This window comes from Cupressus sempervirens, chromosome 7 (assembly GCF_028749045.1).
Source record: "Cupressus sempervirens isolate cs-2001-9-10 chromosome 7, ASM2874904v1, whole genome shotgun sequence".
Taxonomy (NCBI): Eukaryota; Viridiplantae; Streptophyta; class Pinopsida; order Cupressales; family Cupressaceae; genus Cupressus; species Cupressus sempervirens.
In genome coordinates, this window is record NC_143124.1 from 613750914 (window position 1) to 613777144 (window position 26231).

The window sequence follows — 26231 nt, forward strand, 5'->3', positions numbered from 1 at the left end:
AACAAGAAGGGACAGTAGTAGAATGACGGCAACAAGCCCAATGCTTCTGGCACTCACAATGGGAAGGCATCTGACAGTAATAGAGATGGGCATTCTGGGAACGGTTTTGACAGACACAATTGTGGATGGTCAGGCATGAATGTGTTACTAGAAGATGTATGGAAAAAATTAGGACAACCTACGCTGTGGCCACCATCATTCCAGTTACTAACGGTGGATCAACACGGCATTAAACCTCTCGACGTCCTGATGGCACAACCAATAACTAATGGAACACAACCATTTCTACTCAATTTCGTCATCATTCCACTGAAGAGAGGATATGATGCTATTCTTGGACGGAGTTGGTTGGTACAAGCAAAAGTAAAACATGACTGGAAACGAAATACCCTATCAATGGAGCGCGGAGGCAGAAGATTCATAATTGACCTACACAGACAAATGGTAGGCGAGGAGGCAGCATTGTCGGATTCCAAAGGCGAAGGTGGAGGGGATGACAAGGGGAAGAGGAGAATGGAACTTGATGAAGAGGGAGTATTGAGATTGGAAGGAGGGTTGAACGAGGACGACCTAGATTCGGTGAATGGACTATTTCACTGGGAGATGGAGGATTACGAATTCTTCCCGAGTTGCAACATGTTGGGCATTGAAGAAGAAAAAGGAAGAAACGAGTTCCCAGAGGAATATAGTGAACTAAAGGAAGGAGAAGCGCAGGTGGATGAAACACCAACCCATACGTTTAGTGAAGATAAGCCGATAAAATATGAAGAGGCCATAGTACAAACCATGAGCCTTGGAGATGATATTGAACCAAAAAACGTATTGGTGGGAGAAGAGAGAGCTTTCACCCATGTGGAAAAGAGAAGAATACACCGTACGGCTGGAAATTTGCAGGAAGAGACTTGGAGGTGCACCATACGGCAAGCACAAGGCAAGGGAAAAATACTGTTCAGACTGCAGGCTCCATACGGACAAGGAGCTACCACTGTACAATCTTCTGGAAGTAGGCAAGGAAGTACTGTATGGCCTAGACAAAGCAACCGTATGGATTCAGGAAAGGACCGTATGAACCAACTAGGATACCATATGGACAAGAAGCCACCACCGTATGGCCATGTAAATGCCTTCCGTACGGACATGAGAAGTATCGTACAACCAAAGAGATGTACTGTACGACAATACAACAAACAGTTAAGGGGAAGCTATGTCTAAGCATTGCATTGTATGGCAGTCGGATGAGTATGACTTAAGGAAAGCAGAAAGGAGGGTACGCTGTACGACCATCTAGTGCAGGGTATGTCGTACAGACTTGGAGCATAGGGGAATAAATCAGGACACACCATACGGCCATGGCTGGGAAAGTTGCAGAAAAGGTAAGAGCACCATACAGCCGTAAGACCAGATTGCTTGGAGTTGAGTGACTGTACGACCAAGGAGAAAGACCGTATGGCTTACTTGTACAGACATCGGTAGCAAAAGAACCATACTGTACGGTATTGGCAGCAACAGTCGGAGTGGGGAGGCCGTACGGTAGCAGAAAGACAGTATGGCTATGGCAGAAGCAATCCATTGTGTAGCTATACATTGGCAGCGAGGTTGTAACATAATAGAGAGAGACCACAATACAGATACAGAGGAAGGGTGATAGAAGGTTTTCTATAAAAAAAAAAAAACGATAACAAATCAAAAATGTTCAATATGAATAACACATGATGCCAAAGGGAAGGGACAGACATAAATAGGTAGTAAAACTTAAGCAGTTTGCCAAAAAGAGTGTGGAATTGGATGAAAATCACAAAAATGGTGTGTTCCCAAGACCCCGCTGGGGGCGACGCCCCTTAGACCCCTAGTCGGTGCAGTTATCAGTCATGGGAAGTGTGACCAATTGATAAGACCTAGAGCTGCTGCAGGCATAGTGTGCCAGAGGTGGAGAGATCAACAGAGCAAGCCTTTCGAGAGGGGTGGTACGCTTTGAGGCACTTGGAGTAGGTGTTGGACGTGAGGTTGTCTTGGTGGATGCATAGAGAGCTTGGGAGGACTTGATCATCCAGTTGGAGGCAGTACAACGACACTTGGCTCAATGTACCAAGGAGTTGGAAATAGAGAAAGCGGCACGGTTGGCTGTCAAGGTCAGCTAAGGAAATAGTATTGTGTTAGCAAAGGCTATAGATGCAACATATTTTGGAGACCAGTTTGATGCAGGCATGGAATGAATGTAAAAGTGGTGTGATAGAATCAAATCTATCTTATTGTAGTTAATATATTCCGTTTTGTTAATCTGTCTCGGATATTTTGTAATTGTTGTCTGGAGACGACTTCTTCTTTTGGGGGGGATGATGTTGTCGGTAAATATTGAGTAGCCGACGGGTTGATGTCGTCGGTAATTTTATGTAGCCAACGGGCCCCTTCGGGAAGGTTCTTGTTATGTAGCCAATGGGCCCCTTCGGGAAGGTTCTTCGGAATGGTATATGTACAACTTTGGATTATGGTTGTAATCAGGATTGGAAGCACTATGTAATCCCTTCGGTATATATGCAAATAATAAAAGGAGTACTGTACATGTTCTTGTCTATTGCCTGTATGCATTAAACTATGTACCCCATATGGTAAACAATTTCCACATTTAAAATACAAGAAGAGTGTTATAATCTATTCGATCTACACAAATTTACAGCAATATTCCAATATAATACTAACACATAGAAATACCAAGAATGTAAGATTGTAATGAAACAACCACATAAGAGAATGAAACAGCAATAATCATTACGAAAATATATTTTGAAAAAATCCAACCTCGAAAACCTTGAACTAATGTATTGTTCAGGAACCAAAGTTATTATAATCCACTTGCAAGGTCCAAGGTCTTCTAAGAGATGCACACCTTAGTATCGATAGGGAACCATTGTTGTCATTGTTCCATTGCTTTCTCTTGGAGAACATTTCTTCCCTTCATAGATTCAAGTTTGTTTGTTTAATATCCAAGCCAATATTTCTCATTTCTTGTTCCTCAATATGTGTTCCACCTAAAGTATCATCCGCCTCTAACTTGCTTGCATCGACATAGATTCTTCTTTTAACCCACACATACAATATGGCTTTGACATCATTACATCTACATTGAAAGAATATTCAAGCGCACAATAACAAATAGTCTCCTATCCAAGCCCTCTCTATATAGGCTAGAGAGCAACAAGGAGAAGAAAAATCTGCTAGAAGTTTAACAAACCTCCTCACCTCCAATAAGTAACACCCCATGAAAACAATCAATGCACAATGTTGGGTTCCAAGCTTGCCTCTAAAGCCATGTGATGTGTGTAGCATGCTCCCCAAGGTGTGCCCTCTTAGATCTCTCCAAACCTCTGGCCCAAGATCAGTGTACACATGAAGTAAAGCATTAAATACCTTATCAATTTTGAATGCATTTTACAATCACTCAATAAATATTTAATAAATTCACTCAGTGAGCCTAGTTGATCATGTTGCTCCCTAAACCATGGCCTTCCCTATGTGCTACCTGCCTTAAATAAATCTGTAATTTAATGCAGACACCTGCATTAAATATATCGGCAAATTCACATACCTGTAGGAAAATATACCCAAATCCCAAAGTAATATTCCCGTATAGGACAATGGAAAAATAACATAATATGCACAAATTGGCAGCAAAAATCCTCTGATTTTATTCACAAATAAATTAACCTTCAACAAACTGAAACTCAGATCTACACTCGAAATATTTCTGTGAATTTTTAGAAATTTTTGAATATTTTGGAATGCCAAAAAGTTACAAGACACCCATACAACTACCCAGAAATTTTAGAAACAGCTTATATTATTTTCCTGAGATGAAACTAATCAGTAATGTACTGGTTAATGCTCAAATACCTCATAAAATGCCTTCAAACCCCTATCCCCCCCTGCCAAAATCCTCATAAATTCAGTATTGAGTTGTATCAAGACGATGCACCTGTTCTTGCTGATGGTAACTTCAATGATTCTCAAGAAAACGCAGACAAATATTGCTGTCAATTGTCCAAATCTAATTCTGATTCCTCTGAATCACTCATCCCAAATAGGCTTCAAAACTTAATAAGAATAGGCAGCTCCGAAATTGATGTTCTGGAGCATCATAGACCAAAGTCCATGAAAACTATGGGTGTCAAGGGAAAAGATTGTAGTCCGGTAGCAATATAAAAAAGTCTGTTAACGTAATGAACTCCAAGAGAATCCTAATATGTTATATAATGACTCTCAAAAGAATGATCTAATCCCAGCCATAGGTTGCATTGCAAGACCATTCCAATGCTCCAAATAAAACCCTACAAAATGAGCCAGTAAGTTCTTTATTTTGCAATGCCCCCTTGACTCTTTATGCACATGTTCAGTGAAAATCACTTAAGAGTACATGTCTCTTTAAGTTATAATCTCAAAAGTGGGGAAATTATAACTCTTTAGACTAGGAGTCACTTGAGTTGCATAAAAGACATGCTAACTACTTAAAATTACTGACATTGCAAAATTTGACGTGCCCACAACTTAAGAGTAGAATTGAGAACAAGCCAACGACTCTAATACTTACCCAAAGATTCTCTTAGTCCTCTTCCTCTTGGGTGATCTAAGGAAAAGACAGTAAATGCATAGTTAAGCTTCATGGCTTGAGCCCATTTTTTAGTGTTCTCTCTTGACATGGACCACAATGTTATAATCTACAAAATATTTCTATATGCAAGGCATAAAACACCTTCTCAACATAACTAATACTACCAAGTACCAACAGACTGAAGATTTCTTGAAGTTTGCATAAGTCAAGGGCAATGAGCTCATTTCTGGTTTTTGTTCTTTCATGAAACCTAAGTTCTCCTTTTAGGATTCATTATATGTGATATGTCACCCTGCACAAATCCATTTATATACCAAAACCTACCATGCTTTACAAAAGATTATCATGTCTGCGAGGTAGAGACTTTGAGCTGGTGGGATTGTAGGCCTAAGTAATAGGAAAATTTATCCGCTCCCTCACTATTGATTTGACTGTTCCAATATAAGCTAAGTTGTGTGACTTATTCATTCATGAATAATTCCCAGCTTATTTGCCACATGGGGTCTAATGACCATTTTAAAAAATTGTCATCTGGGGATCTTCAAGATCTCAATTGTCAACCAAATGTCCTGAGGAAGCAGACATAGAGAAGGATAAATTTGTTGAGAAGAATCAGTGGGCTGTCATGCTCATTAGACTTTCTGTCACTAATGATCAGCTCCTTTAGGTTCCTTCCGATCAAATAGTTGGAGAAATTTGGTGCTATTTGAAAGGTTTGCATGAAACCTTGGACAAAAGCCATGCATTCTTTCTAAAGAACATACTCTTCTCAATCATGATGGATGATCAAGTATCTTTTCATGAGCATCTCAACACAATCAAAGATATTTGTGATTGGTTGGAAGCAAAGAAGACACATGGTAATCACCTTGAAGAGTCTCCCATCTTTTTATGAACACTTTGTTAAAACTCTCAACACTGCTTCCACTTATTCTGATAGTTCTTTTTCTAATATCTGTATAATGCATCTTCAACAAGATCGTTGAAAACAACAATTTGGCAATAGTATGATTTCATCACCTAATAGTTAAGCCTTCTCAACTAAATGCACGAGCCACTGTCCATTCTTTCAATCTTCTTAGTAGAATCCGTTTGCTCAATCCTTAGAAGGCCCAAAGAAAAAAAATGTTAAGACCAACTAGTGCCAGAAGTTTGGTCATATGAAGTTGGAGTGTTGGAAATGCTTAGTTGCTCAAGGCGAGCAATCTAGTTCATAGCCTCAAGCACATGTTGCAGAGCACACTGCGACAGGTGAATCACCTTTTATGCATCGATGGCTAAAAGACCTACCGATCATGTCAATTGCTCTTCTTTGTATATAGATTTAGGTGCCTCTCGCCACATTGTTCATCCTCAGAATTGGTTCATAGACTTCTAATGATTCTCGTATTCAATTTTTTTTGAAGAGTACATTGTTGCTGGAAAAGGCAATATCTAGATTCAGTCTAGGCAAAGGAAACTGAAGTTCCTTGAGTGTACTATACAGTTCAGGCATGGAACTCAATCTTCGCTCCATTAGTCAAATTTTGAGACATTCTCCTTAGCTTGACGCGATCTTCAATTCACGTCACTATAATATCATTGAATGGAAAATCAATCAACAATTGCCATTGGTGTTGAAGATCATAGTCTTATCGGACTTGTTGATCTGGGATTCTGAGGAGCTTTCTCTAGCAGCCCATCGCTCCTCTATTAGTACATTCTAGCATTAATAGTATGACACTTGAATGTGCGCTATTTTTCGTAGCTTGTTTGGGAATCTTTTTTCATCGGATTGCAAGAAATTCGAACCTAAAATCTCGGAGTTTATTGCTTCTGTCAGGATGGGAAGCAACATTATGCTCTTTTATTTAGATGGAGTCTCTTGGAGAGCTTCTAAAGCATTACAATTGGATCATGTTGATGTTTGTGGATCTATTGCTATTCCCTCTATTACTTTGTACATGTATTTTTTTACTTTTTGTTGATGATTTCAGTCATAAAATGTGGGTATATTTCCTTTGTCAAAAACCAACTATGATTGTTGTATTTCAAAACTTAAATTCATTTGTAGGAAAAGACTCATGTCAACATATTATTGCTTATTGAACTGAAATGGGCGAGATTTGTGTTCCTCTACCTTCTCCCATTTTGTGATCAACATGGAATAAAGCTCAAATTAATAACACCCTACACCCCTCAGCAAAACCTTGTTGTTGAGCATCACAACCACATGATCACTGAAATGGCTTGATCTATGCTTGAACACAAGCAGGGTCTAGATAAATTTTGTGCTCAGGCTGTCCACATTGCCTTATATTTTCTCAATTGCTCTACTATAGTAGTTGTCGGGAAGTAGACTATGGAAGAGGCTTGGTCAAGCACATTGAATTAGCCATCTCAAAGTTTTTGGCTCCATTGCATTGTCTGGATTCATGATGGTATGCGTTGTGCCATGAAATCGTGAGCTCCAAGTGGGTCGTGTTTGGTAAGCAGAACTGGCGATGCGGGATGAATCGAGAGCCGAGTTATGGTGACAAAGTGTGCACTAACCCAGATCCCACAAAGGGTGTTGGTTGATTAACACAGTAGGATGATGGTCATGGAAGTCAAAATTCGCTAAGAAGTGTGTAACAACTCACCTGCCAAATCAACTAGCCAAAAATGGATGGCACTGAAGTGCACAACCTATACTTGGTCATTGGGGCAAGTGCCAGGAAGTTAGATGCTAAGAGCCAAAAATTGATGTTTACTCGCTTTAGTGTTAATTGCAAAGCCTACTGCTTGATTGGCATCGAAACTTATTGTCTCATCTTTAGTCGTGATGTAGTCTTTGATGAGAAATGAGGGCCATTTCATCTCTCTCTTCCAGCTATGAATTGAGTAGGCTAGTCTCCCCAAGCTTAGGACTTGGATATCCGTCTTCCATCCGGTCCACCTAATGGGTGTAATTCACTTGTGAAGGATCCAACTATTACTATTCCCGCCTTTGCACTAGTTCCTTCTTCTTCAAACCTACCTAGATATGCGACCATAACACTTGATATTTCTTAGGATTCATCTGAGCTTTTGTTTCATGATGATCCTGTTACACCACCTGCTTCTGATGTTGGCACTTCTAGTCTCCGACCTAACTGGTGAGATACGATGACTGACGATATTCATGATGATGAGCTCATCGATGGTAGAACTGTTCAAGAAAAGAGAAAACCTTCTGATTTTACAAATTTCTCTCTCATGGGCAGCATTGGCAGTACACATGTGCCTCAAACATACGTAGAGACAAAAGCGATACATGAGTGGGAAGTAGCTACGAAGACTGAGTACAATAGTTTGTTGAAAAATAACACTTGGGTTTTGTCAGTTGTTGCTTTAGGATAGAGACCCATTGGATGCAAATGGGTCTACAAAGTCAAATACAAGAATGATGGTACTCTAGATAAGTACAAGTCCAGTCTTGTTGCCAAAGGCTTTTCTTTGCATAAAGGAATTGATTATGAGGAGACCTTTGCTTCAACATCAAAGATGAGGACCATCCAATTAGCCCTAGCCATGTTAGCTCAGTGTGGTTGGAAGGTCCATCAAATGGACGTTAAGAGTGCTTTCCTGAATGGTGACTTATAGGAAGAGATTTATATGAAACAACCTTCTAGATTCAAGGTTGTTAGTAAAGAACACTAGATACTTAAACTAGGAAAAGTACTCTATGGCCTCAAGTAGGCTCCTCAGGCATGGTATTATGATAACTATGTTGTTGATTAGGGTTTCCAGTGGAGTCCTGACTCAAATCTGTATGTCAAGACGATTGGTAGTGATATTATCCTTCAGGTTATTAAAATTGATGATTTGATCACCATTGGCAATTTGCGATCTTTGATTCAAGAAATCAAACAAAATTTATGTTCGTCTTTTGACATGACCGACCTTTGGATTTTGCACTACTATCTAGGTGTCAATGGTTGGCAATAGTCACATGGCATCTTCATCTTTCAGTTTAGTATGCAGGAGCTCTTCTCGACAAATTCAGAATGCAATATAGCAAATCTGCTTCTACACCTATGGAGTTCGATCTAAAGTTAGCCAAATCTAGTTCTCCTAGTGACAATGAACCCCCATTCAGGCAACTAGTTGGCAACTTGATCTATGTCTAGACCTGATCTCAGCTTTGTAGTGAGTTACATATCTCGCTTCATGACAAGTCCTACTTTATATCAGTGGGCTGTGACGAAGCGTGTCTTGTGCTATGTCAAGGGCACTCTAGACTCTGGTATCTTCTACGGATGCACCGAAGATGCCTGCCTTACTGGTTACAAAGATTCGGGTTGAGGAGGTTCAATTGATGACAAAAGTCCACTTCTGGGTATGTCTTCAGTTTGGACACATATGCTATGACTTGGACCAGTAAGAAGCAACAAGTCATATCTCTTCCTCAGTAGAAGCTGAATATTGAGGAATAGTCAAAGTAGAATGTGATGCAGTTTGGCTTTGAAGGATGCTTTCCAACATTTATAGGCCTCAAATAGAACCTTCACCCCTCTTTTGTGACAACCAAGGAGTCATCAAACTTGCTAAAAATCCAGTCTCCATGAGTGAATGTAGTATATTGACATTCATTGCCACTTCATCTGTCAGCTGGTTGAAGATGGATCCATAGATGTGCAGTATACTCCTACAACAGATCAGTCTACCGACACTCTCACCAGCTCCCTCTTTCCAGAAAAGTTTGTTAAGTTCAGGGGGCTTCTTGGTGTCCTAAATCGATTGACCATTTAGGCAGGTTATCAGTATAATATCTCAATAATATCCTGTTGATTATTAGTTTAATGGTCAATATTTTAAATTTTGTAAATATAGAATGTTTCTAACAATGATATCTTTGTAAACTATTTATGACAGTCTTGCCTATTCATTTATTCATTCAACATTTTACCAAATATCTGTCTTACAATAGGCACAATAAGGAAGTGGATTTCAAGCTGTAATAGCAATAAGCTGAGATGAGAGTGATATTATTTAGACTTCTTCCATTGACTGTGTATTTGTGCATTTTCTGCATCTGAATCAGCAAATCCTTTTAAATGAAATCACAATTTGCATCCTAAATTAAACCAAATATATCTCAAAATTCTTTTTGTCACTTCGAAATATTTTAGTTGGGGTTTAAGACATAAGCCTAGAAACTAATATAAGCAATATTTGCTAGTAAGATTTAAATCAGCTATTGTCTATATAAAGTAGGATCAACTAAAGGAGTTTGCATATCAAACATTAACTTTGTTCAAAATTCACAGAGTAGAAACATGATTAACATCATTCATTTTAAACTTGTTTAAAGAACTTGAACCTATTTACTTTGAGATAGAAAAATACCATTAGTTATTCTACATTCCCAAAAAATAATATAAAAATCTTAAAACGGTCATTTGAAACTTTTGATTGAGTTGAAATTTAGCTTCTAGAATCAAATTAATGGAGCTTGAAGTTAGTATCAAATCATCTACATATAAAATAATAATTATACTGTCATCTTCACTATGTTTAATATTTAGATTTGGATCATTTTTGTTTCTAATAAAATCTTGAGAAATAAATAATTTATTTATCTTAGAATACTCTTCTCTAGGAGATTGTTTCAAACCATAAATTTATTTCTTTAAAAGCAGACTAAATTTTTACTACTTTCCTTAACAAATCTAGAAGTTTGAGACATATAAATCTCCTCATGTAAATTCATCAGTAAGAAAAACACTTTCAACGATGAATATGCCAATTCATACAAGATGCTGAAGTAAGAAAAAGTTTAATTGTAGGCATTTTAGTAGTAGGAACAAAAGTTCCATTATAGTCCAAACCTTCAATTTGAGTAAAACCTCTTAACAACTAATCTAGCTTTAAACTTAGTAACATCATTGTTGTCGATGAATTTAGTTTTATATAACCATTTGCAAGAAATGAGACTCTTATATTGAGGGAGAGGAACCAACTCCCAAGTTTGATTAACAAGCAAAGTATCATATTCTTCATGTTCTTTTTTCTCCAATTAGGTTGGTTTTTAGTTTGCTCAAATGAATTAGGATCATTTGCATCGATATTAGTGGACATGAAAGCATAGATGCAATAATTTAATCTTCTATCCTTAAGTTTGCCCATTTTAGCTAAATAATCATCACTTTCTTGAATCAAAGTTTTAAACTATTTAAGCTTCCTTTTAGAGGTAATGGAACCATTAGTAGAAGAAGAATCATTAGGAGTAGAATTATCATGATCATCATCACTATCACTATGATTAATAGAACTATTAGGAGGGTTTAGAAAGGAGGATTGTCCTTTGATTAGAAACTTCGAAGCCCATACTGTTGGGCCTATTTCAGATAAGGAAATTTTGCTTCTTAGGTTTTGTTCAAGTATGCACCATTCTGTTCTTTAGTTAGAATTTGGTGGCTTTTTTTGGGCTCTTGGCCATCTAATGTTTGTTGAGGAGCTTTGAGCTAGTTTTGATTAGACTGATATCTTATCTTTATCTTTTATTATGTATATTTTTATCTAAAGTAACACAAATCCTGGCTTGAGCCTTTTACTAATTAAAAAAGGAGGATTGTTCTCCACAGCTACAGCTTTACCTTGAGAGGATTTCCTATCTTGAACTTTGGAGCAATCATCTACTCCACTTTCCAGTAATACAAACATCTCTAGCAACTTTAACTTTGTTATTGATAAAATTGTAAACTCTATATGCGTTAGATGTTCATCATAACCAAAAGATAGATAAGGAGAAGATGTGGAACCTAACTTTTGCCTTTTTGGGTTAATGAACAGAAGCAATTGAATCAACAAGCCATAAATGCCTAAGATTGGGTTTCCTATTGGACCAAGCCTTTTTAGGAGTAATGTCTTGTAAAGATTTTGCTGGCGTCCTAATAATGAGATACGTGGCACAAGCCATAGCATTGACCCAAAATTTATAATCCATATTCTTAGCATGCAATAAACATCTAGCTATTTAAACAATAGCTCCATGCTTCCTTTCTACTACACCATTTTGCTGAAGTGTATAGGAAATGGTAAGCTCGTGTTTAATACCAAAAGATTTCAAATAACTATTAAATGCATTATTAACATATTCCTAACCATTTTCAGCTCTAGGCATTTTAATCTTAAACTAAATTGTCTTTTAACAAAGATATGAAATTTAGTAAAAACATAAAGAAATTGATCCTAAAATGAAGAAAATGGATCCAAGTTCTCCATGAAAAATCATTAACAAATGTAAGTGCATACATTGATCCTTCGATAGAGTTATTCTCCACATGTCCCAAAAGGTCACTATAAACAAGGTGCTCCTTATGATTTACTCTCCAAGCTTGACCATGAGTATAGGGCTCCCTATGCATCTCACCACTCATGAATCTTGTACATATGATTTTGGAAGGAGCAATACTAGGAAATCCATTTACCATATTTGCTTTGTATCAAGGCAATATTTTTAGAAAAATTGTGGCCAAGTCTTTTATGTCAAATATATAAGTCAATGGTAGTAAGAAATGCTATGAATGAACAAACTCATAAAATTTGAAGAAATTATCATTGGCCATTTTAGCATAAGCAATAACTTGGCTACGCTTTGGATCAAAATGATATAACACATCATTATAAAATTCAATCTTATAATATCGACAAAGTCTAGCAACAGAAAATAGGTTTGACTTTAATTCAGGAACATAAAGCACATCATGTAATCTACCATTAGGAACATAGACAGCACCAATAGCTTCTACTTTACAAGTACAATTGTTAGCATGTCGAACAAGAATATTTGTAGTATGAAGTTGCATACAACAAAAAAATTCTTTATGGGAATTAACACATTGAGATGTACCAGAATCAATAATTCATTCAAGAGACTTTGAAACATAGTAGCTACAAGTAAATGTATGACAAGATGAGCCACCAATATGCTTTTGTTATAATCAGGTTTGATTTTTTTGGCTTATGGGTTTTTACCTCTTTTTTTTCGAACAATTATTGGTCACATGACCATCCTTACCACATGTACAATGGGGCCTCTTAGAAGAATTATTTTTTAGAGTATAATTAGAATTGTTATTATAGGATTTAGATTTAAATTTATTATTAGAATAAATGATTAATAATAATTATTATTGAATAAAAAAAATTATCTTGATTTTGATTTTTGTACATAAAAGCATGTTCACTATTTTTTAAGAGCACCAAATTCAGCTAATTTAATTTCCTCTTGACATAATATATGATGAAAATCATCGTAAGTTAATTGAATACTAAACTAGGAATGACAAGCTGAGTATGAATATCAGTAATAAAATGCTAAAATTGCCTAGGAAGACATTTTTTAAGCATAATATGAATCAAATGAAGATCTGCAAGTTGCACCCCTAAACATTTTAATTGACCACTTAAAGAGTCAAACTTTGATAAGTAGTCATCCATGGTTTTAAAATCCGTATAGCTAAAGTCTTTGAGTTGATCTTGAAGCTGAATTTTGAACTAACGTACGTTGTAAAAAATTCTCAAGCTTCATAGGCTTTAGTACAGTGGCCAATGAGAACATACACATCAGGAAGCATTGAAATACCAGTTAAACCAAGTGTTTCCTCATTTTGAGCATTCATTCTGCCTTGGTAGGCTCAAGGAGCGGTTGAAGTGGGCTGTGAACCTTTATTACTAGCAACATCCAAAAAGTATTTGAAAAGAAAAATAGAGGAAGAATGCACTTTCTATGAATGCTAGTTAGAAGTATTTAGTATAACTTCAGGAATCAATGTAGACATAATTATTAGAAATATAAAACAGTAAGAAAAAAACATGCTTTTAAATAAATTAAGTTAAAAAAAAAAATAATATATTCAACAAATTTTCCCCAAAAATGAAAGAGATTAGATATATTGAGACTTTAAATTTATGACTAAAAAAACAATACAAAGATCAATAATTATTTAAAATCAATGAAAATTTAATTCTCGTGTTTTAAGAATATAAATTGGAAGTAAAACTAAGTGTTTAAAAAAGGTTCTTATTATTACAAAAACTAAAAAGCTTGAACGATAATCTTAAAGGTTTAAAGAAATAAACAAATAAATTGCATTAAATATCACAATTTAAAACTTCAATAAAATTTTATTTTGAAAAACTTTAAATAAATAAAATTTCTTAAATAACTCTAACTTGAAGACTTTTTTGATAGGTACAGTAAGTTTAAGACTTATGAAAGTAAAGCGTTGAACTTTGAGTTAGGTAGAAATTTCAAGATTGATTTCAATATAGCAATCTTAAAACTAATTATCTAAAGACAATTAATGAAAGGATGTCCTGATTTATAAAACTGAAGCATACTAAAGCCAATAAAATAAAATAAAATAAATTATAAAGGCATATCAACACATAATTGGTAAAAACTTTGGCAGCAATCATGAATGGGAATAAATAAAAATCTTCTTAGGCATTACCAAAGAATAATAAAAATGATTAGTAAATAGGCTAAAAAAATGAAAAAGACAACAAAACTAAGGCTTTACAAGTTGGGGAATGCATAGAAAGGAATCATTAAAAATAGATATGGACCGCTAGTCGTAGTCACCTGCTAGTCGGGATCTACATGATGAACCACTTCGTACCATTGCCTATTTAGTTTAGAATATTGTGTTTGTACATGCGTGGATTTTATGCAGATTGCAAGTATCGGGTATTGACTTCCTTGAATTGCTTGGATGAGCGTACCCTATCGCAATATTTCAATGGTATAAGTGGGGAGATAACTCTTGAGTCCGAATCCTAAACCCTAAGCCAATTGTCATAGAAAATAGGACAAGTATTTGAATTAGTTTACCCATCTGAATTTGTCAAGTGACGTGAATTCGTGATTTTGATCTTGGAGTTTGATTATGTTCTTTGCCTTCAGTTGACTTGTCATTTTTGGTTTTATGGTATTTGTTTATGTGAATTTTAATTGCTTCCGCTATGTTATAACTATTGTTAAGTTATTATCTTTAACTTTAAAAAAAAAAAAGTTTGACAAACTTAGTAAAACTTTAGGTTAACTTCTTTTGGGTCAAATGGTGGGGCATTACAAACTACCAAGAAACAACAGGCCAAAAGGCCCAGGAGAACCAAACAAATTCAAGTATGTTGATTGATCATGTTACCAAAGTAGAGAGCAATTTGAAAGCAATCACCCAAGAGGAGACACAAGAGCTTTTGAAAGGAGGAAAACAAAGAAAACCCCTTTTGCATTATGGAGGCAAAGCTAAGTTACCAGATTCGCTCAAAAACCAAGAAATTCGACATTCAGTTCGCTCAAATTCGAAGTCAGTTCGAAGTTACCATCAAACTTCCTTGTAAATTCATAGTTTTGAACCTTGGTCAAATTTAGGGGAATTTTGAGCAAATTTGGTTATTGTCAGCAGAGCCCAGGAAGAATGTGAAACAAATTTGGGTGAATTTCAAGGCCACATCATCTTATTGACTTGTCAACTTAGTTTTAGGTAGCGATTTACATATTAAAACCCAAAATGATGCCGTTTGGGATTTCTCCATATTGCAACCCACATTTGGCAGCGACAGTCTGGATGCGTATGTTTGTTGTTGGCTTGGTCTGGTCCCCATTGGAAGGAACCTGTCCCCGTTTATTGGCTTGGTTTGGATATTATTTGATGATTTTTTATGATGCGTTGATATTTGATCACATATGAGTCTATGACTGATTACATTAGTATAGTTGACATTGGTGTTTTAAAGTTTTGAACCCTGTTGATGCGAGTTTTGTATCACTTACATAACATATTAGGATTTGAATATTCAATATGGGATATCAAACATGCAACTCCTCTCTTGAAAAGTTATTACTAATGAAGACATAAGCAATAGCTCCAATGTTCCTTACACCGTTGGATACTCGCTCAGTTTTATCGATGTGATTTGCTAGTAATCACGTAGGCGGCCTTACGCTATTCATTCGAGGATGACTTGAACTTTGGTGGAATGATGGAGATGATGATGGGTTTGTGAAATATGCAAGTGGCAGATAATGTTGATGGTGATGTTGATGAAGGATGTGTCTGCCAGTGATGATGTTGATGGGAAAGCGATGGTTATGGGAGGTGAATGGATGTGTTCTAATACTTAACTTACTCCTCTAACTTGCTTCTCTAAGCTTCGACTACCCAGCTACTTACTATTCTACTCCTACTCCTATGAATGGAAGGTTAGCAAATGGACGGGGATCGAACCAAATGAGAGCTGACCAGCGGCCTCACTTCCACAGGTGCAATGATTCAAAGGAATAATAAACTAGTTTACCACACAAAGCTTCCCAACCAGCCGCTAGGATGCTAGTGGCCTAGTATTGATCTCTATCAAACATTTACCAATGCTACCATACAACTATCCATCAACTTCACTCCTACTTAGCAACTTGAAATGGAACCAACTTTAACAACTTGAAAGGAAATCTAACTAAGTGGAAGTAGAAAACATGCAATAACACCCAATGTTCTTGATTAATATGCCAATCGCAACAATGAAAAAGATAGCATTTTGGTATTATCTTCGCAACAATTTTTCCAACCACTTTACAAACGAGAGCAAATGGCATTTTATAGGGGCCAGAAATACAATGGACAGTGGAGATCAAAACAAGATAAACGATCCAGATTGGATCCTCAAAACCCTAATTAGGGTTGCCACCCCATCGGCCAATGAGAAGCTGCCACCTCATTAATGGACCAATGAAAAAAGTGCAAAAAGTGGCAACCAATGAGAAGGCACCAAAATGGTGGCCAATCAGAAATAGACACTTGTCCTATTTTAGAAGAAAGGGAAATTGCCACTTGGGCTTACATCAAATGATCTTCTGATATAACTCTTCCTTTTTTCTTTCATCTTCTTCGCTAAGGAAATGAACTTAGCTAGCCTTTCGTTAACTTCTTCCATAGGAGGACAAGGTGTGTGCTTCGCCTTGAGTTCTGCTGACTTCGCCACGCTGTTCGCTGCTTGTAGTATCCTTTCATGATCCTTCTCATATTCCTTCGCAAATCCAATAAAAGTACTGAGAGAGGAAATGGTGCCCAAATGCTTTTTCTTGATAGCAACCTTTCCCAACTCATCCAACTTCGATCCAAAATCTATTTCATTGACATCCTCTTCTCTAATATCCTCAAAATCAAGTGCCATTGTAAGCCTCGATGGTCTGTTAACTTCTTTTCTTCCCTCGCGTATCCAATTCTGCTTTAGATGCATGTAATAGGCCTCTTGGTTATCTTGAAATGACTTAGTTTCTTGATCCATCATTACAATTGTCATGCCCTTGTACTGGGGAATGTTAAAAGTTTCTTCAATTGCTTGTTCGCCAATGCTGGTCAACACTCTCTTCCCTTCATCAAAAATGATGGAATTACTGTTTAGACCAAATCTGGATGCACATTCCATAATCAATTCTGGACAAGGCAATGTGGGAGGAAAGGCCGCTGCGTGTACAATTCTACTCTTGTAAATCCTTTTTGCCAAGGGGATTGTCCTTCCTTCAGTCTATCCCTCATCTGTATCATGTCCACTGTACAGATATTGGTGTCGGTTATTCTCTTCATTTTCAAGAAGGAAGTATTGGGCATCATATCCTCTTTGTCTTTCTTAGTGTTCGCTTGCTTGGGATTCTTACTTGCACTATCATCCTCCATGCTCGTCGCCCTATTACGGGATGGTAGAGTGGTGGACCTAAAGGCAAGAAGAACCAAGTGGAGCAATCCTTAGACTAGAACGAAAGATGGATGTCAGCTTAAGCACTCCTTGCAACTCTAGATGATGAAAATTCACCTTAACCGATAAACTTACAGCGACTTTTTGGAACCTAGGATATGACTTTCAAGTAGTTCAAATCACTTTGCAAATAGAAATTTACACTCCTAAAACTATCCAACACTTGCCTTCTATGCAAAAATCAAACTTTCATATGTATCTCTTCTCCCAACAAAATTGCCAAAATCTGGTATAAAAATGCAGTCCTAAGTAGGAAAAAATCAGACCTTCACCATGAATTGCTCAAAAGTCACAATCAGATCTGCCTCAATAAAATGCCAAGAATGGAAAATTTTGCCTTTGTCTCAAATTTGCCTGTGCATGAAGTCTGAAATCTGCCCAAAATGCTACCTAGGGCACAAATTGCAACCCACAAATGGAGGAGAAAATCACCAAAATATGCAAGAATCTGCCCACAAAAAAATCGCCAAGGTCTGAAAATGGAGAATGCAAGCAAAAAAATTGCCCAAGCATGCAAAAAACTACCTTCCACTAAATTTGCCCAAGTCTGGAAAAAATTTGCTCCTCCACAAAATTCGCCCACATGGAGAGGAAGAAATGATTTGTGAAAATGAGATGGGGAGGAGACTCCCTTTATAGCCAATTTTTTTTCTCCATAAAGCTGGCCTACATGGTCTAGGAGAAAACAAAAAACAAAAATTAAATTCAAGTTAAGGCCCACAATTAAATACTTAGCTCAAAAAAAAAAATTTTGCCAAAAGAAAATTGCACTTTTAAATTTACCAATTAGCTCCAATTGCAAAACAAAATTAAATGGCCTTGAGGGTGTTAAATATTTCCATTTAATGAGGATTTAGTAATTAATACGTCATTAAAATAGGATTTTGGCTAACCAAAAGCCATTTTTCAATATTAAATTACCAATTTCATTAAAGGAAAAAAGTTTTCAAGACAATTTTAATCTATTAAAATCAATTTTTGCAATTTCTTACCCAAATCGATTTTGCTATGCCAACAAATTTATTTATTTATATATTTTTTTTGACAAAAATAAAATAAAATTTCTTCTAAAGCCAAAAATCGATTTTGCAATTTTATTTCACCATCACAAAAATTAATCCTTTTCACCAAAAATAATCAAGATTTTCCAAAAGATGAGATTTAACAAAATTTTCATTTTTTGAAAATTATCCAAATTTATACAATTATATCCAAATTTTCAAAAGAAAATGTCTAAGTACAAAATTTACAATTTTATCTTGCCAATTGTTGCTATTTTAAAATTTGTTCGGCCTAAGGATGAAATTGGTGGCTCTAAAAATTCAAGTTGAAACCGGGTGAAAATAAATCTAACCTTCTCCCCACTGGCCCTGAAGGTGTCCAACATAGTTGGAAAACTCGCCAAATCCAAAAACTCGCCGAGCCCCCCAAAAGTTTAATCGGAAAAAATTTGGCCATTTAAAAAAAAAACTTGGGAACTTAAAAAAACCGCTAAAATTTAATTCAAAATACCTTTTTTTGCAAATTTCAATGAGAAGATGCATCTAATGAGTTCATTATAGAGAACACAAAAGAAAGAAGCAGGAGTTTAGATATATATAAATGCATAGTGGGTACAAAATCACATTCTCATGCTGAATGCTGATGGCGGGAAGCATAATAGTAAATAAATTGTCGAACTAGAAGTAAAAACATCATTACAATCACATTTTCCTCTTCCTAGCTCTACTAGCATATTGTAACTCTCTATCTTACATAATATATATAGGCTTTTTGCCTTTTGTTTTTAACGGAAAAAAAAAAAATTAAAAAAGAGTTTTTCTGAAAAACTCCCCAATTTTTTGCAAAAACTCGGTGATTAGTCGGCGATTTTTCACAAAAACTCGGCGATTTTTTCTTGCGATTAAATTTGGGAAAAACTCGCTAGTCCCAAAAACTCGGCGATTAGTAGAAACTCGCCGATTATTCGGTGATTATGCCAACTATGGTGTCCAAGGCTCAAAATTTTCAAAACTCAAAATTGTTGGACAATCCAAAAATTTGCCAAGGTGATTAGAAAAAAGGGGGGTCCCCAAAAATTTTGGGGCGATGGTGTGAAAACTTCACAACAAACCCAAACATTCATATGATGGTGTATTTTGACATTTAGTCATGTCATTCCAACGAAATCGTTAATATATGTGGTGGTGTATTTTACTAGATTGCTTTGTATTAGCATAGTGGTGTATGAACTTAGTTGTTGCAGCATATTTTTACATATATATATAAAAAAATCTTAACAAACCCGAACCCAGCCCCAAAAATTTTTGAACGAATTTCGAACCCGCATTTGAACCAGAATCCAAACCGGCAACTTAGAGGCAAAGACTAAAGAGAAGAAGAGAGAGAGGAGAGCAAGAAGCTCATCACAATTCTATCAAAAAAGTGAAGAATGAGAGGAGAATTGTCTCTTAAATAGAGATGAGGAGAGGAGTTACAAAGCAACTCCTATATCTATAAGTGCCACATTCACAATATGTATGTGCGATGTGTCACCATCCTCATAAGGAGGATAAACTAATACTCCTTAAAAAAGGAAAATAAAAGAAATGACTTGTCCTCACACATACAAGAGGACAAATTACATGTAGGGATTCCAAAGGAATATCCCAAACAAAATACAAATAAAGAAACCTAAACTAAGTAAAGATTAAATGTTCTAACAAAGGTTAATAAGTTAGCCAAAAAGGATGAGCTCATCATCACCTTGAAAGAAGCAACTGAGGTTTATTTGCTTATATCTTGCTGTAGATCTTGATGAGTATGATTGTGCCAAAGATGGTTGTTGTCCTATGATAGAAGGTTAATGAGTATAGTACTATTTTGCCTAGTTTCCATTGAAACTCAAATCATGATATCAACTATACAGATTTCAACGGTCATACATGTTGAACTGACCTGCAGTCATGTGTCATGTTGAATTGACCTGCAGACATGTATCATGCTGATTTGACGTGTTATGTATTTATTGCTGGAAATTGGCCTGTTATTAACTTATTTATGTACTAGACAATTGTTGTCATACAAGATGCATTTCTTATGTGGTAGAGACAAACTTTCTTTTTCTCCAATGAACATTTATTTTTGAGGGAAGAAGAGAAGGGTTCGTTATCAGTTCTTGCAATAACAACTTTTTTTGTGATATCAGAAGAAATGTTTTTTCTGTCTATTCCCAACCTCCACTTGTTTCACGGGCTAAGGGAAAAACCTTGTTTCTCTCTCCTCCTACCATCACCTTTTATCGTGGCAGAATTAGTGGCAGTTGCACTTGTTCCATATCACCTTCACCTTCTCTGCAATGAGGTAATGGAGGACTTCTAACTTTACTCAACATGCATTTTGAAACAAGAAAGAATGAGTGACTCCTCTTTCCATGTCTCATCTTTATTTGAGAGGTGTGGAAAAGGATCAACATCTTTGGTCCCCTCAAATTCCAATATCACTCTATGTACTATCCACATTTTAGTGAGAGAAAGAGTGACTGTCCTTTTTCTGTTTAAAATCTATGAATAAAATAGTGGAAAATTTATCGGCCACTCCTTCTTCCGAAGCACAATTTTGGGTCTTGAACAAAGTTACCTTGGACTTCAAAGGAGAAGAGTTACTAGTTCTTCCTTCCCAATAGGTTAAATTAGAGAGCTTCCAGGTGCTGAATAGGAGAGCTGTTCTTCCCGTGGAGAGCTGAGTTGAATTTTTACAATTCTAAATCTAAGAATTGAATGAAATATGGTCAAACAAATTGTCCATATTTAGCTTCCAAGTTCCAAGTTACTTCTGTATTCCTATCTTTCCATCAAAGAAAATATCCTTTTTGAATTTGGCAATTGTAAATAATTTGATTTATCATATCAAACAGAGCATCTTATTTTTTCGAGCGCCAAGTTTATTGCAGCTCACGAGTTTTTATGTCTTTATGTGCATGACTGCTAGATATCCATAAAAGTTACTTTTTCTATTCTGTACTTAACTAGTAGCTAGTCACTTGTGTCTACATTCATGCCACTGTTCATGCACTTCTGTTATGTACTTTGTAGACATTTTTGCTTCTGCGCAACTCAGCTTTATTTTACTCTAGCTAGCTTTTATGATTGCCTCATTCAGGTCACTCTTTACTTCTACAACATCTGTTTAGTTAAGCTGTTTGACAACAATTTGATCCTTTCTAGATTCATCATTATTACTCATACTCATATCTCAAGGATGATTTTTAATTCATTTACCTTCCTAATCAACACTCAATCCAGTAAGTCACGCTCTTACCTTTTCTTGCTTCACATTGTCAGATGGGCTCACCTCCAAAAAGGGATTCACCTGGATTGGAATCTCTAGTACATATTTCAAATAGTGGAGAAATTGTTGGCTTCTCTTTCTAAGGCACAATTTTTGGTCTTAAACAAAGTAACCTTTTGACTTGAAAGCAGAAGAGCTTCTGTCCCTCCTTCCCTATGGGTGCTGAAAACAATAATTGTTCTCCCTTGTGGATGATTGTGACAATTTCTCATAATTTTCTAAATCTAAGAAAGTAATGAAAGATGGTCGACCAAATTGTGCAGATTTAGCTTTGAAGGCCCAAGTTATGTATTTCTATTCCTTCCATCAAACCAAATTTTCTTTTTGAGTTTGTCAATTGTAATTAACGGTTTTAACATATCAATCTAGAATTTAACTTTCTTTTCAAGGGTCAAATTTCTTGTGGCTCAAGATATTCATATGCTTTATGTGCATAACTATTAGATATCCAACAAGAGATGCTTTTATCTCTCCTGCATTTCTGTCTATATTACTGCCACTATTCATGTACTTCTGTTATGTACTTGCTAGACATGTATGCTTCTGCACAACTCAGCTTTGTTTGACTCTACTAGCCTCAGTACCTGCCCCAGTTGGGTCATTCTTCACTCTGCATACTCACATCACATGTATACACACTTACACACCTCTCATTATTTACAAATTTCTAAGATATTCATTAATCACACTTTTCTATGGATCAAGTATCATAGAAGAGTCCAGTATCATGACTATAGGAAAAGATAGCTAAACATGGGACCAGCAGTTAACATGTTTAAAATATACTCTCTAAATGTACACAAGACAGATCAGAATCCAAATTATTTTCCAGGTTTCAGAAAGTTTCCATGTTAGTCCATAACCCCGAGGTGTGGCAGCATTGAGAAACTTTAGCAATTGCCAAAACTGAAACTTGTTAATTCAATAATTCTCGAGTCTAATTTTGAGATCTTCAAAATTAAGAGTGATTTTTCTATTTGGAATCCAATGTCACTGTACTGTAATTATTTTCTCACTCTATCCGGATGACAATGATGGGTGAAAAATATTGAAGCAGAGGACAAGGCAATATTTTTTGCAGGAACATTTTGATTCCTTCTTGTTGGGACTTGTTTTAGTTGCACCCTTTTGCTTCATCATTCTCTTTGTCATAGTCCTCTTAGAAAACAGTTTGTGACTGCTTTGTGAACCCATTAGCCTTTCCACTGTACAGACAGACTTTAAAATACCAATGTTTAACAGATGCATGCTGTGATTTAGGGTAATTTTCTTATTCTGTCCTGATGATCATTTGTTATTTTTTATCTTGCCTGTGGAATTCTATTGTGTTTTTAGCTGTTGTGCATAAATATGTGGTATTCTCCACTGTTAAACGTTTTTAAGGTTTATACATATCTCTGTTGATGGTTTATAATTATCATTTTGCTTTTTTTTTTCATTAATTTAGTGAAACACATTTGGACATAACTATACTTTATTATAGTCTAACCAATAAAAACCTATTTGAAGCATACTGGTTTGTTCTAGTTTTTGGGTTCTACTAATCTATCATGGCTTCCCATACATGTTACAGAGAAATTTTGATTGTAATATTTATCTTCATGTATCTATGTTTTAGTACATTTTTAATTATCGGGATTGGAACTGATAATTGATTTCTATTAATGGCAGATTTTTGCATACTACAAGTCTTTGCCAATGCCAATGGCATCGCATAAGTTTGGATTTGTAGACCCTATATCTGGTCAAGAGACAGAAGATGATAATGGCCTATTTGTTTCAAGTGTGTGTTGGAGAGGAAAATCACAAATGCTAGTGGCTGCAAATTCAACTGGGAATATAAAGTTGTTGGAGATGGTATGAGAGATCGAAAAATCATGCTTACCATTTGAGACGTGAGAGCAGTGTCAAAATCATTTGCTTTGCATTCCCCTGGGAGGTTGTGCTTGAACATTCGGGTACTCGTGGGCTGGAAAACAAAGTGTCTTGTCAAGATTTGCAACTTTGAAGGTATGATAAACTTGGCACTGAGATTCAGTGTAGATGTTATCCTGGATTGGATGGAACTAATTTATGGTGGGGACAGGGTTGGTTAGTGGTAGAGGTGGGGTTGTTGCAAATCACATGCAAGTTTGCGAGCGAGTGTTTGGGAGACTAGTCTGAATCAGGACAGATTCTCATACATATCTATATGGGCTAACGTTGCGGCTGCCTGTAAAAATAGAGATATACCTTTCAATAATTCTTGTAACAGAAGAAATCAACTTCTGTAATAGTGACAAACAAGTGAAATTGCTGAATCCCTGTACAATATTTGATGCTCCTTACATGCTTTAAGTTCAATCAGCAAAAGCTTTGACTGGAAACTGAAAAGCCCAGACAATCAAGCTGATCAAAGGGTGAAGTTGCTATCAAAGAGGATTTACAAAAGTACCATACCATCAGCAACATTGATGGGCTACATTGTTAATGATTCATCACTTGCATATAATTGTACAGATTTTTGTTATTTCCATTGCCCAAGGTCAAATGCTATAAATTGATTACAAATCTAGTTACTTCAAATCCTATTAAATTCATTCGGTGGAAGTTCAAGGATGGAAATATGAGAGGAATGGACATAATGAAGCCACAAGGACAAAAAAATCAAGGCACAGAAAAATGATGTTGTGTATTTTTTGTGTTTCATTTGCCTATTGTATAGAAGTCTGACAGTATTTATTTTTTTGTTTTGCAAACACTCAAGTATGGAAAGCAATTTTTAAATCATCTGGGCTTCCTCATTTCCTTGTTCTGAGCTACTTAAGTTTTTCGGCAGGTTGAAGTTTACACCTTAGCAGAGTGTATGCCTGCTGCCTGTGGACATTTTTCTGAATGTTTAAAGTGCTTCAAACATCGTAGATATTATGATTATCTATTAGCATCAACTATTTGTGTTCTTATACAGTGAGCATTTAGCCTTCTTGGCTTTGATGACAATGAAAGTGTAAAAGATGAGAGAAAAATATCCATACCAATCTCTTTTTAAAGTTCTAGATGGAATTGTGGAGAGCAGCATTTTGAAATTAATATAAATATTCGAGTAGAAAAATGGAAGATGATTAAGAGAAACAAAAATTATCATTGTTTGCAAAGATCATTGTTAACAAAAACATCAGAAATGCTATTGTATGCCGATCACTAGGAATTTGTCCTAGCAAACGCATATCTGGAGGTTCTACAAACAGTGGAGGGAAAATTTGCAACCAATTTTCTCTCTAGAAATTTTGCAACTTTACAACTACTTTTTCTCTGGAAATTTTGTAAGCTTACAACTACTTTTTCTGTGGCAAATTTTGTGAACCCAAGTCCCAAGTTAGCTGTATATGGATTTCAGGTTTAATTGCAATTATGTATATACTAATAAATTTCACATCTGAACACAAGTAGTTAGCTTTGAGTGAGTTTCAAGTTTACATGAAATTAGCATACGCATGCCATTTCCCATTTGTGTACACCTTTATGAGGATGCCATAATGCAAGAACATAGTGACAGTAATTCTTGATTCTTTGTGGTTCACTACTCTACTATTACTTAATTCCCGATTCTTTGCTGTACCCTACTCTACTACTAATTCCACATGGAATATCTCTAAATATTGTATCACAACCTATCAACATTGAATGCGTGCAATTGGCTCATTAAAGATAGTAGAAAGGTGTGGAGAAGTTTAGGGTCCGTTTGGTTCGTGGAATTTTAAAAACCCGGATTTCTACAAACCTTGGTTTAGCCAAATCAAGTTTTTGCATATCTTCATTCCGATTTTTGGGATTTTACTAAAACTATTTGTTTCACTCAGAAGATGCGTGTGAAGTGCATAAGCTTGGAGTTGAAGGAAAATTTCAAAAAGTAGTCCAATCTATTGTTATTACTCCTTAAAAAATAAAACCAGGTTTTGATTTTCAATTCCTACTTGCTAGTAGGAAGTTGGAAAACCTTGTTTTGAGGCAAAATTGGAAATCCCATATGTTAATTCCATTTTGCAAATTTTGAAACAAACGCACAAATTTTCAAATCTAGATTTTGAAAAAGCCAATTCTTGTCATCTTCCAGGAACCAAATGGACCCTTATAGTTGAATTTTAAGTGCTACGCTCTTAATCTTAGAGCATACATATGGTTGCAAGTAGTCAACTTAGGAATGTCTAATCATAAACTAAGACTTGCATCTTACTAAGGGGAGAATTTATATTTTTCTTATAAACTCCATTTTTTTAACGTTTTAGTTGTTTATTTAGCCACTATGGCTACTAACTATAATTGAGTCATTATATCATTATTATATTGTTATTTAGTTATTTGCATTTGATATGAATTTGTATATTCATATCTATGTTGGTCATGTAATCACCTAAAAATGGTCATATAGACTTTTAACACCCTTGTTAACATTTTTGGCTAAATTAATTAATTATTTCCCTAGGCTAAAGTGCAAAAAATCAAATTATCTGATTTTAACCTATAGTTTGATTATAATATTCTAAGTCCATATTTG

At 35.8% G+C, this 26231-nt stretch overlaps 1 protein-coding gene across 2 annotated transcripts in view; it reads left to right on the top strand.

Annotated features, from left to right (window-relative positions):
* The window catches only part of LOC149548211 (protein SPA1-RELATED 4-like), a 185719-nt gene extending 161080 nt beyond the window's left edge, over positions 1 to 24639 (top strand). For both annotated transcript variants that reach the window (XM_089792255.1, XM_089792257.1), the window contains one exon: positions 23369 to 24639. In XM_089792255.1, the coding sequence (XP_089648381.1) occupies positions 23369 to 23560 (192 nt within the window). In that variant the 3' untranslated portion in view covers positions 23561 to 24639. The remainder of the gene's footprint in view (positions 1 to 23368) is intronic.
* The last annotated feature ends 1592 nt before the right edge of the window (positions 24640 to 26231 follow it).